General features: G+C 38.0%; 1 protein-coding gene across 4 annotated transcripts in view; it reads right to left on the reverse strand.

Moving 5' to 3' along the window:
- The window catches only part of SEPTIN10 (septin 10), an 82,482-nt gene that overhangs the window by 16,338 nt on the left and 51,812 nt on the right, over positions 1-14,332 (reverse strand). For 3 of the 4 annotated variants that reach the window (XM_059688373.1, XM_059688371.1, XM_059688374.1), the window contains 4 exons: positions 11,898-12,084; positions 6,834-6,995; positions 4,673-4,769; positions 1,797-1,965 (listed from right to left, as the gene is read on the reverse strand). In XM_059688373.1, coding sequence (XP_059544356.1) covers positions 1,797-1,965; positions 4,673-4,769; positions 6,834-6,995; positions 11,898-12,084 — 615 coding nt within the window. The remainder of the gene's footprint in view (positions 1-1,796; positions 1,966-4,672; positions 4,770-6,833; positions 6,996-11,897; positions 12,085-14,332) is intronic. The other variant, XM_059688372.1, reaches the window with a different exon arrangement.

The following is a 14,332-nucleotide window of genomic DNA, read 5'->3' on the forward strand; positions in this document are numbered from 1 at the left end:
CTAGAGTCACCTTCAATTCCCCTCCTTCCTTTACGTCCTATGTCCAACCATCAATGAGTCCTATTAACTTTACCTTCAAATCACATATCCTAAGTATGCTTCTGACAACCTCTACTCCACTCTTCAATCCAAGCCTCTACTTCTCATGCCTGGAATACTACAGTACATTCCTAATTTGGTTTCCTCACTTCCACTTCTGAGCACATTCCACACTCTCTTTTCCACACAGGGCCAGTGTCTTCCTCCCACTCCCACCTCAGAAGCTCTACAAGGGCAGGGTCTTGGTTTAATTCCACAGACCTTACATGCCCAGTGACTAGTATCCTCCTGGGCAGACAGCAGACAAAAGTTAAGTATATGCTAAATGACTGAACTTAGGATGTTACTTTAAATGCAGATTCTTGAGCTTCATCCCTAGAAATTCTGAATCTGTGTCCCTTAGTCCCTTACCGATCCACCAGGCAACCTGAATCCAATTCTTGGAGTCTTTCAAGGCTGTCCTACTTGCTCTCACTCAGGATCCATGTCTCACTAATGCATACAGAGACCTCTGAATTGACCCTGAGATTTGAAAGAATGAAAGACGAAGCCTCCTTTGGAAAACATTAGAGCAGTGGTTCTCAACCTAGGCTGCACATTAGAATCACCTGGGAATCTTTTTAAAATCCTGATTTCTGGGCCTCATCCTCCGGAAATTCTGTTTCTTTGTTATGGGGTGGGGCCACAACATTAATAATAAAGAAACAGAATTTCTGGAGGATGAGGCCCAGAAATCAGGATTTTAAAAAGATTCCCAGGTGATTCTAATGTGCAGCCAAGGTTGAGAACCACTGCATTAGAGGAATCAACTCTAGGTGACTTATCTTCAATAAAGAACATAATCATTTTACCAGAACTGGCCCAGAACTGGAAGTATAGCATTCCTGAATAGGTGAGCAGGGATTAAGTACATAAAATGCTTCCAAGAACTAAAACTCTAATTAAATCCATAGAGTGAAAAAAAATTAACGTCATTCATTAAATCTTCCCAAAAGTCATTTGTAATAGCAGCATCAATTTAATTTCTTCTCTTCCTTCCTTTTGTTTACTATGGTGCAATTACTAATAGCCAGAAAAATGACTGAAATACAAATAATCAAAAGGAGAAGAAATCCTTAGTTTTATAACAGAGTTTAAAATAGTTTAAAGATCTCATGCTTTCCTCCTGGAATGCTCTGTCAAATCTGAATTAGTGTATTTACAATTAGAGTTTCATGTTTACATATCTTAAAAAAAAAAGGGATGCAGCAGCATAAAAAATTACATTTAATGTTCATCATAAGAAGGTCATCAGGTTCTAAAATTCTTGTAAGTACACTGCAATATTTAAGACACAGTCTAATTTCTAACTCCCTATAAGTACTTTCATTCTTTCTTTATATTTTCCTAAATTTAAGTCATTCTAAAAACATTCATCAGGATAAAAACCAACAGTTTTTAAATTTATTTAATATGATTCCCATTTCAACTTTCTTTTATAATAATAAATATGCTTTTTTCAGATAAATAAAAAACAAAACCAAATTAAAAGTTTTTCTTTAGTTATTCATTTCAGCACAGACTGAAATAATAAGCTTTTGCCATATGTTCTTCCTTTTATGTGATGACTTAGAAACCCTTAAAAACAAGAAGGCTTTAAGTGACCTAAAAGCACAATAATTAATCAATATCAAATGGTTCTACTTCATACTGGGAGATTTCTGAAAAAGACATTCTCCATCCTTCTGGATAAATAAAAAAGTATAATCCCCACTTACCTGAGAGGCTTGTTCTCTGGGCCCACGTCAGTAAAGCCCATTTCCTCCAGTTTGCAACGCCTGTACAGTTCATAATGCCTCGTATGGGTCTGTTCTCGCAGATCCTCCATGTTTGTACAAATGAGCATTTCCCGAAGCTTTACGAAGTCACAGTGGTTTTCATTTTCCACTAGCCAGAAAAACGAGAAACAGCAACACCAGTTTTTTGTTTTGTTTTTTTATATACTTTATTGATTTTTTACAGAGAGGAAGGGAGAGGGATAGAGAGAAACATCGATGAGAGAGAAACATCAATCAGCTGCCTCCTGCACACCCCCTAACTGGGGATGTGCCCACAACCAAGGTACATGCTCTTGACCAGAATCGAACCTGGGACCCTTGAGTCTGCAGGCCGACACTCTATCCACTAAGCAAAACCGGTTAGGGCAACACCAGTTTTTAATTACGGACACAGAATTAGCATTTGTTGAATGAGTAATTAAATGAAAATATCTGAAATAACAAACAGGAAAATGATAAGTCTGATACATCTGTATAAGTAGCCAAGGAAGAAACTCTTGCATAAGACACTGAATTATAGGCAACATTAATCTGATGGCCAGATTTGCTTTAAATTTAGTAGCCAATGGATAAACAGGAAATAGGAAAGAAATGTACTATAGTATGTTATCACATGCTCCAGTTATTTCACTAATATAGTGCTAACCGTTTACAAAAAATCTTCAGGATACTTCACATAGTGCTTAAAAAATGTGTAACATCAGCCCTAGCTGGTTTGGCTCAGTGGATAGAGTGTCGGCCTGTGTCTTGACGGGTCCCGGGTTTGATTCTGGTCAAGGGCACATGCCCGGGTTGTGGGCTTGATCCCCAGGAAGAGGCATGCAAAAGGCAGCCAATCAATGTTTCTTTCTTCATCATTGATGTTTCTATCTCTCTCTCCCTCTCTGAAATCAATAAAATTTTATTTTAAAAAAGAAGTAACATTATTTCACTTCAAAGTAGTAAATTCTGCATACTCAAGAATCCCATCTGTGCATACTATCAAATTCTTATGATACAAATGCCACATTTACAATCTTGTGTTAGACAGTTAATAAACTTAAATGTTCCCTCTATATTTATAGTGACCAGAAAACCACAAATAAGTATGTTACTGTTTAAATACAACTGCTTTTTAACTATTTTTTATCAAAAATGGGTGTTGGATTTTGTCAAATGCTTTTCCTGCATCAATTGATATGACCATGTGGTTTTTTTCTTTCAATTTGTTTATGTGATATATCACGTTTATTGATTTGCGGATATTGTACCATCCTTGCATCCCTGGGATAAATCCTACTTGGTCATGGTGTATGATCTTTCTGATGTACTGCTGGATCCGATTTGCTAAGATTTTGTTGAGGATTTTGGCATCTATATTCATGAGGGATATTGGCCTGTAATTCTCTTTCATTGTGTTGTCTTTACCTGGTTTTGGTATTAGGGTGATGCTGGCTTCATAGAATGAGCTTGGAAGTGTTCCTCCCTCTTGGAATATATCCCAAGAAACCAGAAACACCAATCAGAAAGGATATATGCACCCATATGTTCATAGCAGCACAATTCACCATAGCTAAGATCTGGAAACAGCCTAAGTGCCCATCAGTAGATGAATGGATTAGAAAACTGTGGTACATCTACACGATGGAATACTATGCTGCTCTAAAAAGGAAGGACCTCTTACCATTTGCAACGGCATGGATGGAACTGGAGAGCATTATGCTAAGTGAAATAAGCCAGTCAATGAAGGAAAAATACATGATCTCACCCATTCATGGATAATAGAGACCATTATAAACTTTTGAACAATAATAGATACAGAGGCAGAGCTGCCTCAAACAGACTGTCAAACTGCAGAGGGAAGGCCGGGGAGGGTTGGGGGGCAGGAGGGAGGGGTAAGAGATCAACCGAAGGACTTGTATGCATGCATATAAGCATAACCAATGGACATAAGACACTGGGGGTTAGGGGAGGCCAGGGGATTGTCAAGGGCGGGGGAAAAAAAAGGACACATATGTAATACCCTTTGTAATACTTTAAGCAATAAAAAAAAAAAGGGAAAAAAAAAGAAAAATAAATATTTTTATACATTAAAAATGTTTAATTTTCAATATTTAAATTCATTATAAAATTTGTCGATAAGCAGCAGCATTGGGAAATCAATACTTGTAATTACCATTACAAGTAAATGAACCAAATAGTTCTAATTACTTACTATTATAATGCTAAATAAATTCTAAAATTTTTTTAGTTGGCTGACTGGCTTATTTTGGAAATAGTTGGCAATAGTTTGTAGTAAAAAATACATAAATTTATAAGATAACTTACTATACCCCAGAATTACCTGGTAATTAGTTTATGTATCATGTTTACACACTGTCATTTACACTCAAATTTTTGTTCAAAATGCCTAACCAGTGTGTCCCACCTTCTGCATATCTTGGTGCACCTGAGCAGGTAATGGAGAGGCTCTGCCTGGACTCTATAGAAATGACTAACAATGAGTCATAATAAAAAATAAGCATCACTTTGTCCAGCCCGCATTGCTCAGTGGTTAAGTGTTGATCTATGAACCAGGAAGTCATAGTTTGATTCCTGGTTAGGGCACATGCCCAGGTTGCGGGTTCGATCCCCAGTGTGGGACATGCAGGAGGCAGCTAATAAATGATTCTCTATCATCACTGATGTTTTTATCTCTCTCTCCCTCTCCTTCCTCTCTGAAATCAATAAAAATATATTAAAAAAATAAATAAGCATCATTTTAAAGAATGCATTAAATGCAACATTGAGACTATTGGGTGACATAAATATTTCTAGTCATTGTTTATCTCATTTACCTTGTACAACACCCCAAGGGTACTGGCGAGCTTTGACCAGCTTATTTCCAACTTTTACCTCATCCATACTTCCTACAACAGCAAATGGCAAATGTCCCTGAAAAGAAGCCACAATATCAATCACATCTCATACCAGTGTTATAAATACTAGAACAGTTTTATAAAAATAACATAAAATTAACTCTTTGAGTGCCAACCAATACCCTAGGAACTATGCTAAAATTGCCAAGGCATTTTGAGTTAAGGTGTTTAAATTATTTTTCCCACATAAAGAGTGAACTACTAGCATCTAATAGTGACACTGCAGGAGGAGCGCAATAGCGCTCCCGGCACTTTTGGTGAAAGACAGGAGGAGCGCAATCGCGCTCCCTGGCACTCTAGGGGTTAAATAGCAAATTTCTTAAAATCAAATAATCTACTATGCTTCAGATTTTAAAACTTGACCGTATATATATTTAGTGTGCGCACAGATATATACTATTAACCCAAAATAATATTTACGTCCCAAATTACTGCTAAATACAGAAAATGTTTCTGAAATTTAGAGAAATGAGAGATTACTACGAGCAAGAAGATACAACCCAAACTAAAGATGAATCGAACAGACTGGAAAACTAGCTTAAATAAGGAGAAAAACAAACTTATTTGAAGAATAGTTTACTGCTTTTTAGAGAGAAAGGAAGGAAAAGGGAGAGAGACAGAAAAAAAACACACAAAAAAAATCCATGTGAGAGTGCAACATCTATCGGCGGTCTCCTGCAGGCCTCCCTACTAGGGATTGAGCCCGCAATCTGGGCATGTGCCCTTGACCAGGAATTAAACTGGCAACCCCCTGGTGCACAGGACGATTCCCAATCAACTGAGCCACACTGGCCAGGGAGGTAAGGAGAAAATGTTGAGCAAACATACAAAAGGTAGATTTAGAGTCATTGAGCAGACTGATCTCGCTGAAGGATTAATACAAGGAAAAGACAAATGTAAAAAATATTAGGTATTATGTTTAATATTTAATAATTGACATTATTAGTCTCTTAATTGTGCCTTTCTGAAAAATTATTCCAGATGGACATAGAAATAAAATTAGATGTAGAGACACATAAGAATTAAGATCACTTACATTTATATGTCATTTAAATTAATCAGGCTTTTTTATATTTTTAGTTTTAAGTATCGTAAAGTAAATGGGAGTATGAAAAGTCAGAAAAGGGAAAAAAAAAGAAATGGAATGAACAGTTAATCGAATGTCATGATGTTGACAGTGCATAAAAGTTGTATCCTCTCAACAACCCTTAAGATAGGTATTATTAATCCCACTTTATAGATAAGTTAACAGTCTTAGGGGAGGGGAGGTTAAGAATATATGGTTAAGTCTGTTCGACTCCAAAACCCATGATCCTTCAAAATATAAGCCGATATTTTAAAGATTTGGAAGCCTGAAGCAAGTAATAAAAACTTAGCTGTCTTTAATTATAGTAAACTAAAGGTTATCTGAATGTTTATTATGTACTTGTGACACTGCAAGAGAGAATGAGCTCAAACACCAGATCAGAAAGATCTCCTTAAAGATTTTAAGATTCTAAAGCATCCAAAGGAAGCTATCAAGTCTTCTGTTTTTAAAGACAGAGTTGAAAGGTGTCTTTAAGGCAATTAAGGTATCTTTAAGGCAGCGGTTCTCAACCTGTGGGTCGCGGCTCCTTTGGCATTGAACAACCCTTTCACAGGGGTCGCCTAAGACCATCCTGCATATCAGATATTTACATTACGATTCATAACAGTAGCAACATTACAGTTATGAAGTAGCAACGAAAATAATTTTATGGTTGGGTCACAAGATGAGGAACTGTATTTAAAGGGCCAGACGGTTGAGAACCACAGCTTTAAGGTATCTTTAACTATGGTTCCACAAAAGGAGTATCCCAGTCTCACAATGTATCATTTGATTTACATGAAAATATGGAAGAAAATATGCTAAAAAATATAGGCTCATTATACTTTTTTCAACTCCAGAAAACAAAACATTTTCCTATACTGGACTTTTTGAAAATTCACCTTGTTTAGTGTCTTTTTGGAAGACATAAGTGAAAATATGTTAGCAGCAATGTTATCTATATATTACTTTTTTCACATATAAAACAGATGTAATATTCAGTTAGGAGCTCACATTCATTGAGGCATTGATTTTAGCAACAGTTTCATCATCTGTCGGGAATTGGTATATCTGGACACCATTGCTGACCAATTCACTCATGAGCTTGATCTTAAACTTCTGTAATTCCGTTTTAGAAATTGCATCTGCTTTCGCAATCACTGGTATAATATTCACCTATTAAGAATAAAGAAAAACAAAATCTGGTAATTGAAGGTTTATTTTTTAATCCTTCAGTTTCTGTATTCAAAACCACTAAGTCTCTGAGAAATTTCCTTAACCTAGATTAGGGGATAGGTAAACTATAGTCTAGCTCATTGCCTGTTTATAGAAATAAAGCCTTATTGCCCTGGCTGTTGTGACTAAATGGTTAGAGCACTGGCCCTCACACCACAGGATTGCTGGTTCGATTCCCCATCAAGGGAATGTACCTGAGTTGCAGGTGGCAACCAATGGATGTGTCTCTCTCACATTGATGTTTCTCTCCCTTCCCTCCCTCCCCTCCCTCCCCTTCCTTCCTTCCTTCCTTCCTTCCTTCCTTCCTTCCTTCCTTCCTTCCTTCCTTCCTTCCTTCCTTCCTTCCTCCCTCCCTCCCTCCCTCCTCTTCCTTCCTCTCTCCTCTTCCTCCCCACTCCTTCCACACTCTAAAAATTAATGGTAAAAATATCTTTGGGTGAGGAATGATGGAAGGGAGGAAGGAAGGAAGGAAGGAAGGAAGGAAGGAAGGAAGGAAGGGAGGGAGGGAGGGAGGGAGGGAGGGAGGGAGGGAGGGAGGGAGGGGATAGGAGGGATAAAGGAAAGGAGAGAGGAAAAAGACAAAGAATGAGAGAGAAGGGAGGGAGGAAGGAAAGAAGTTAGGAACTTATTGGAATACAGCTGGGCCCATTTATTTACTTACTGTCTACGGCCACTTTCAGGCTACAATCAGAGATCATGTGGCCTAAGAAGCCTAAAGTGTTTACTGCCTGGCCCTTCATAGAAAAAGCTTGCCGACCCGACCTAGATTAATCTTTCACCTGAATTTCGGTTTAAAAATCTCACATTTTCTTCTCTCAAAATCTCTTACAGTCCTATCATACACAAATAAGAAACATGTAACATTAAGTCAAACCCGCCTGCTAATTCACTAATTTTTTATTTGTTAATAATATAAGCACTAAATAACTAGGATGATTGATCCCATACAAAATGGTGAAACAGGTTGTTTCTCCTTCTGCCTCTCATTTCAACAGCTCCCTTTCCCCCAAAGAATCTATCCAAACTGTGCCTCATCAGCAGTGACTCCTACCTAGATGTTAAAGAAAATTTTATGACCAACTGAGAATGTTCCTAACTCAAAGGATTAACTTTCTCAGCATTATTTGAAGTCCTATCACCAGCCAGAGACAAAGAGATCTGGGGTCATGAAGGCCAACAAACTTGTAAAAAGTTAATTCTGTAAAATTAATGTCACCATAAAAAATGGATGCCTACACAAATCTAGGGGTGTGTAGATTTGTTGGGTTTTGGTTATTTATTTATTTAGTTTGTTTTTAGTGAGAAATTTCAGGCTAACTAGTCACATGTGTCAAGAGAGTGAGATATCAATACAATTTCCAAAATAAAAATGAAAACTAAAAATCATAATTTCTACTCTATTCTTAAATTTCTTTCTCGTCTCCAGTTTCACACTGATTTACTGGTATATTTGGATTCATTAGTCTTAAATATGGAAGTGAAAACTTTTCTAACTATCCATGAAATAAATGACAGAAAACTTTCCAACAATTGTGGGTAAAAATAGCTTTTATGTTAAATTAGTCAGAGTACAGTACATAAAAAGTTGATGCAAAGTTCAATATGATGTACTTAAATATTCAATAAATTATGCTAATAACTTATATAATTGCATCCACAATAAGTACAGAAAGCAGGCTGCAGTATAAGTGCCCAATGTTAAGCTTTTTGACTATAATAAAAGTGCCTGACCTTAAGCTTTCAATTGCTAAGGTATCCATTTCAAAGACATCAAACTTGAATAAATATATTGCCAGGTATATGACAAAGCTACTAGCAAAACACCAGTAAGGAACCAGGCTGTCCGGCCCATGAAATTCCCCCTTTAGACAGCCTGAGCCACCTAAAGAACTGACCCACATCTCCCTTTCCACACTCTAATTCCCACTTTTAGGCTTTACATTCACCAAAAAGAGCAAACCCAAAACACCCTAGATACCCCACCCTTAAACCCTAATAAACACAGAGTTCCAGGTTTATACTCCCTCCTTTTCTCTCTTCTCCTGATCTCCTGTGTGGTCCTTCTTGGGTGTGTTGTGTACGCTCCAGGAATCTGTAACAACTCTTGTTCTTCTAAGTTCCCTGATGGTTTCTTGCTGAAGTGCATCCTAAGATCATAATAAGAACCACAAGGGCTGGCCCAGCCAGGACACAGACTCTGGTGGTGGTGGTAGGGGTGGGAGATGTCTGTGGAGCTCAAGCTATGAGTAAATTCAGTCAGAGGAGTACCTTCGGCATTTCTAACCACGAGCATCACTATCAATAGGCTTGAGGACACACATAGACCGAAAGATAAACCTAATGAGTATTTATGTATCAGGGGGAGGGGAAGCAACATATTTCACATTGAGGGTAAGATAAGGTTGGTTTCCATGTGAGCAGTGGAGTGTTCTGCTTTTAGGAACAAAAGACAAACTGTCAATTTTAATTAATCTTCACATCTGCCTCTTGAGATCACCTCTTTTTAAAACTCCCTAGCTTTTATTTTAGAGGTGAAGAAACTGAGGCTCAGAGGGCTAAATAACTTGCCAAAGAATATACAGCTATTACGTGACAGAGCTAATATTTAAAAACCAGCCTTTACTGACGCCAAATTCTATGATCTTTACACAAACTACATCACGTTGCTTCTGTCCAGCTAAGACAAAGTTGCACACTCTTGCTTTTATGTTCTATTAATAAATATTTAACTTCCATATAATCAGACTAAATAATGAAAATAACTGGCTAAGTGGTTACAAAGTCTAGTTAGATGAACCGGCTATCAAATAAGTTTCATCAAGTTTTTGCTAAAACCAGGAGCCTGCAACTAGTGAAAAGTCGATTGATCTATGCACCAAGACTTCACCGGCAGGCCTTCATGCTTTCCACTCTGATATCTACATAGGAAGTAGTAATGCCCAGAATGACCTTGCTTTCTCAATTCTATTTCATAAAATAACTAGCCAGGATAATGAAAGCTGAATTTCTCATAATATTTGAGGTTACAGAAAATTTTTAGTTATTTTTTTAGTATAAGATAGTAGTCTATAATCACCTTTTAAACAAAAAAATCCAAAGTGAGTTAATTTGTGAATAATATTTTTTATAGATCCCTAAATTTATATATATGTCCTTGGCTCATAAATTCAAAAAGTTTTTTTTGGTATAGTTCACATTAAAACACAATTTACAGTAATATATGATAAAACATTTCATCTTAATCTTTGTCAATGAACTTGTCATAAAGTAAAATTAGTGTCAAATAAATTCCACATTTAAAAAATGTAAGTGACCCTTCCACCATGTGAGACTACAATGAGAAGTCTGCAACCAGGAAGATGACCCTCACACAGCCATGCTGGCACCCTGATCTCGAACTTCCAGCCTCCAAAACTAAATTCCACCAGGACCCTGGGCCATAGGATTTTCACTACACAAGAGAAACGAACAGTCCTGGATGTACCCTGTCCATTTACACACTGGCTCTTACAAAGCACCAATGGCATAAAGATTCTAAATAGAATTTTGCAAGTGTTATTAACCAAATGTGAAGAAAGGGATTTTCCGTCATGTGTGCATACCCTATTTTTCCTCTACCCCGATTTTTTTTTAAATATATTTTATTGATTTTTTACAGAGTGGAAGGGAGAAGGAGAGAGATACAGAGTTAGAAACATCGATGAGAGAGAAACATCGATTCAGCTGCCTCTTGCACGCCCCCTACTGGGGATGTGCCCGCAACCCAGGTACATGCCCTTGACTGGAATCGAACCTGGGACCCTTCAGTCCTCAGGCCGACGCTCTATCCACTGAGCCAAACCAGTTAGGGCTACCCTGATTTTTTTTTAACATGATAAGTCCCTAGAAGTTTTGTCATCAAAAATAAATAATTTTAGCAAGAAGAAAGTTAGTTTTCTACTTGTGGATGCCTTTGCAAGCCCAGAAGAGAGGCCTCAGAAGACATCAAACATGCTTACACCTTGATTTCAGACTATATTCCAAAACTGAGAAAATTTCTGTTATTTCAGCCATTCAGTGTGTTGTATTTTGTTATAGCAGCGCTAGCAGACAAACTAATAAACTATGACTCCTAGCAATAGTTAAAGAGAGAACGCTTGATCTTCCTAGGTACTCAGCCAAGGGAACTAAAAATTATGTGACCACGCAAAAATGTGTGCATTAGCAGCATTATTCAGAGTAGCCAAAACCCAAATGTCCATCACCTGATGAATAGAGAAAATATGACATATCCATACAATGGAATATTATTCAGTAATTAATTAAAAGGAATGGAGTACTGATAGGCATTTTTAAAGAAAATGTAAATAAATTCTCATATTCTGACATACAATTTCTTATGAAAAAAAGAACTAAAGTTGCCCTAGGCAGTTTGACTCAGTGGATAGAGCGTTGGCCTGTGTCCTGAAAGGTCCCGGGTTCTATTCCAGTCAAGGGCACATGCCTGGGTCGCGGGCTCAATCCCCAGTAGGAGGCGTGCAGGAGGCAGCTGATCAATGATTCTCTCTTATTGATGTTTCTACCTCTCTCCCTCTCCCTTCCTCTCTGAATTCAATAAAAACATATTTTTCAAAAAAGTGCTGCTACTAGCATTTAAAAAGGAACTGAAGTTTTATGTTAATGTTTTTTCTTTGCGTCTCATCTTCCAAACTAAATTTCTCTGGAAAATAACCTAAGATTGAAACTTAGCAAATATTTTAAAAATGCAAAGAATGAAAGTTCTACATATATTTTCATAAAGGTATTTTAATAATTCAAAATAAATATTACAGCAGGATAAGTTTATTCCTCTTCCAAACCCACCTTGCTGTCAAGGCTCTTCATGGCTAAGAGGTCCAGTGTCTTCAGAGAGTGGCCTGTTGGAGAGATGAAGTAGAGGCATGCATGGACACGAGAATCATGGTAGTTAAAGAGAGAACGCTTGATCTTCAGTTCTTCTTGCAGATAGGCCTCAAACTGAGCATCTATGTAGTCAACTATTGGTTGGTAGCTGGAAAAATAATTATTTAAATACTGAATACAACATATTCATGTGACCTTAATAAGATATCTATAACTCTAAATTTTGAGATCTATATTTTCATCAATTAATAAATACTTAATATCTATGCAAAACAGATAACTTTAGTATTAAACTGTGCAAAACATGCACGTACAAAGATAGTGCTTTAAACTGTTTTACAGAAATGATATTGAATTTACATTGATTCATTCTCACATCATTCATACAATGGACCCCTTTCTGACAAAGTTCCCACACTTGCCTGAGTTATTGATATTATCCTTTCACTTGATGTGTGCCTTCCTTCCTTAATATGTTCATGATTTTCATGCCTTACAAATCTGATTTAAGAAGAAGTCATGAAATTTTACTTTAGTGTCTATTAAGTTATTGATACTCATGCCTTTTCTCAATTAAATAATATGCCATTCCACAGTAATTTGCCCTAGGTTTCCATTTCCAGTAAATTGCAGGATCACTCTTCTAATGAAATGAAAGACACTGGCTTAAAATAGAAAAATCATCTCTTAAAATATCAAAGTACTCAAAAAGTGGTAAGGGGCTAACCAGGTAAAAATTGAAGAGAATATACAACCTGGCCGGTGAGGCTCAGCTGGTTGAGCATTGTCCCATCCCGTGCACTGAGAGGTTGCCAGTTCGATTCCCAGTCAGGGAACATGCCCATGTTTCGGGCTCAATCCCCAGTAGAGGGCATGCAGGAGACAATGGTCAATGTTTCTCTCTCATTCATGTTTCCCTTCCTCTCTCTCTAAAAATTAATAAAAACATTTTTTTATATTGAAGAGTGTGTGGAAACTGAGAAAGGTAAGCAGAGGCAAATCCAGCCTGATACCTGTTTTTATAAGTAAAGTTTTATCGAAACAGCAACATTCACTTGTTTATGCACGTTGGCTGCTTTTATACTAAGGGTTGAGTAGTATAAACAGAAATTATATGTCCTTCAAAGCTTGAAATATCTACTATCTGGCCTTTTACAGAAAAAGTTTACTAAATCCTACACTAAAGCATCAGTGCTAGTTCGTCCTGAAGTCATTTGTCAATCTAATTCTTGGGCTTTGCTTCTGAAGAACTTATAAGATGAGAAGGAAGAATCAAAGTCCAAGACCCACACAAGGTGGAAATCTATTGAGACTGCCTCCCCATATTGAGCTGAGATCCTAAAAGCCTAAACCTTCAGGGTAAGAATGAACTAGATTAAGTCAACATTTCCTACTCTCTCCCCAAGAATCTATAGGGAAGACTGCCTGGCACTAAATGAAGTAGGAAAAAGAAAAGGAAAGGGAAAAAAGACCCATCATTGAGTAGTTGTGGCCCAAGGTTGGCCCTGGCACATATCTGTAGCACACTGCCTCTTTGATTCTGGAAACCTCAAGCCACGAGAAAGGTTTAGGGATCTTCAGAGTATTAATGCCCAGAGGGAGTTAATAAAAGCAAACACAAATCTGTTCACAGCAAGATATGTTCACCTTAGACCTCAAAGTATCTCTGGAAATAACTTTTCAAAGGCAATTAACTACAAAAAAAAAAAAAAAGAAAGAAACGAAAGAACCAAGCACATGAGAAAATAAAAAGCACAATGAACGAAAACCAAAGGAAAAAACAAACATCAGTAAATTAACTGCAAAATTTTAATATACTGAAATTATAAGATACTAGAGGCCTGGTGCACAAAAATTTGTGGGGGGGGGGGGTCCCTCAGCCTGCCCTGTGCCCTCTCGCAGTCTGGGACCCCTCAGGGGATGACCACCTGCTGGCTTAGGCCCGCTCCCCGGGGGATTGGGCCTAAGATAGCAATCACACATCCCTCTGGCAGCCCGGCAGCCCTCAGGGGATGTCCACTTGCCAGCAGGGAGGAGGGCCTAAACTGCAGTTGGACATCCTTAGTGCTACTGAGGAGACAGGAGAGGCTCCCACCACCACCGCTGTACTGTTAGCCATCAGCCTGGCTTGTGGCTGAGCAGAGCTCCTCCCATGTGAGAGCGACTTGACCACCAGAGGGCAGCTCCTGCATTGAGAGTCTGCCCCCTGGTGGTCAGTGTGTGTCATAGAGATCAGTCATTCCCAGGCCTTCTGCTGTTAGGGTCAGTTTGCATATTACCCTTTTACTATATAGGATAGAGGCCTGGTGCACGGGTGGGGGCCGGCTAGTTTGCCCTGAAGGGTGTCCCGGATCAGGGTGGGGGTCCCGCTTGGGTGCCTGGCCAGCCTGGATGAG

The sequence above is a fragment of the Myotis daubentonii genome, chromosome 3 (assembly GCF_963259705.1).
Source record: "Myotis daubentonii chromosome 3, mMyoDau2.1, whole genome shotgun sequence".
NCBI lineage: Eukaryota > Metazoa > Chordata > Mammalia > Chiroptera > Vespertilionidae > Myotis > Myotis daubentonii.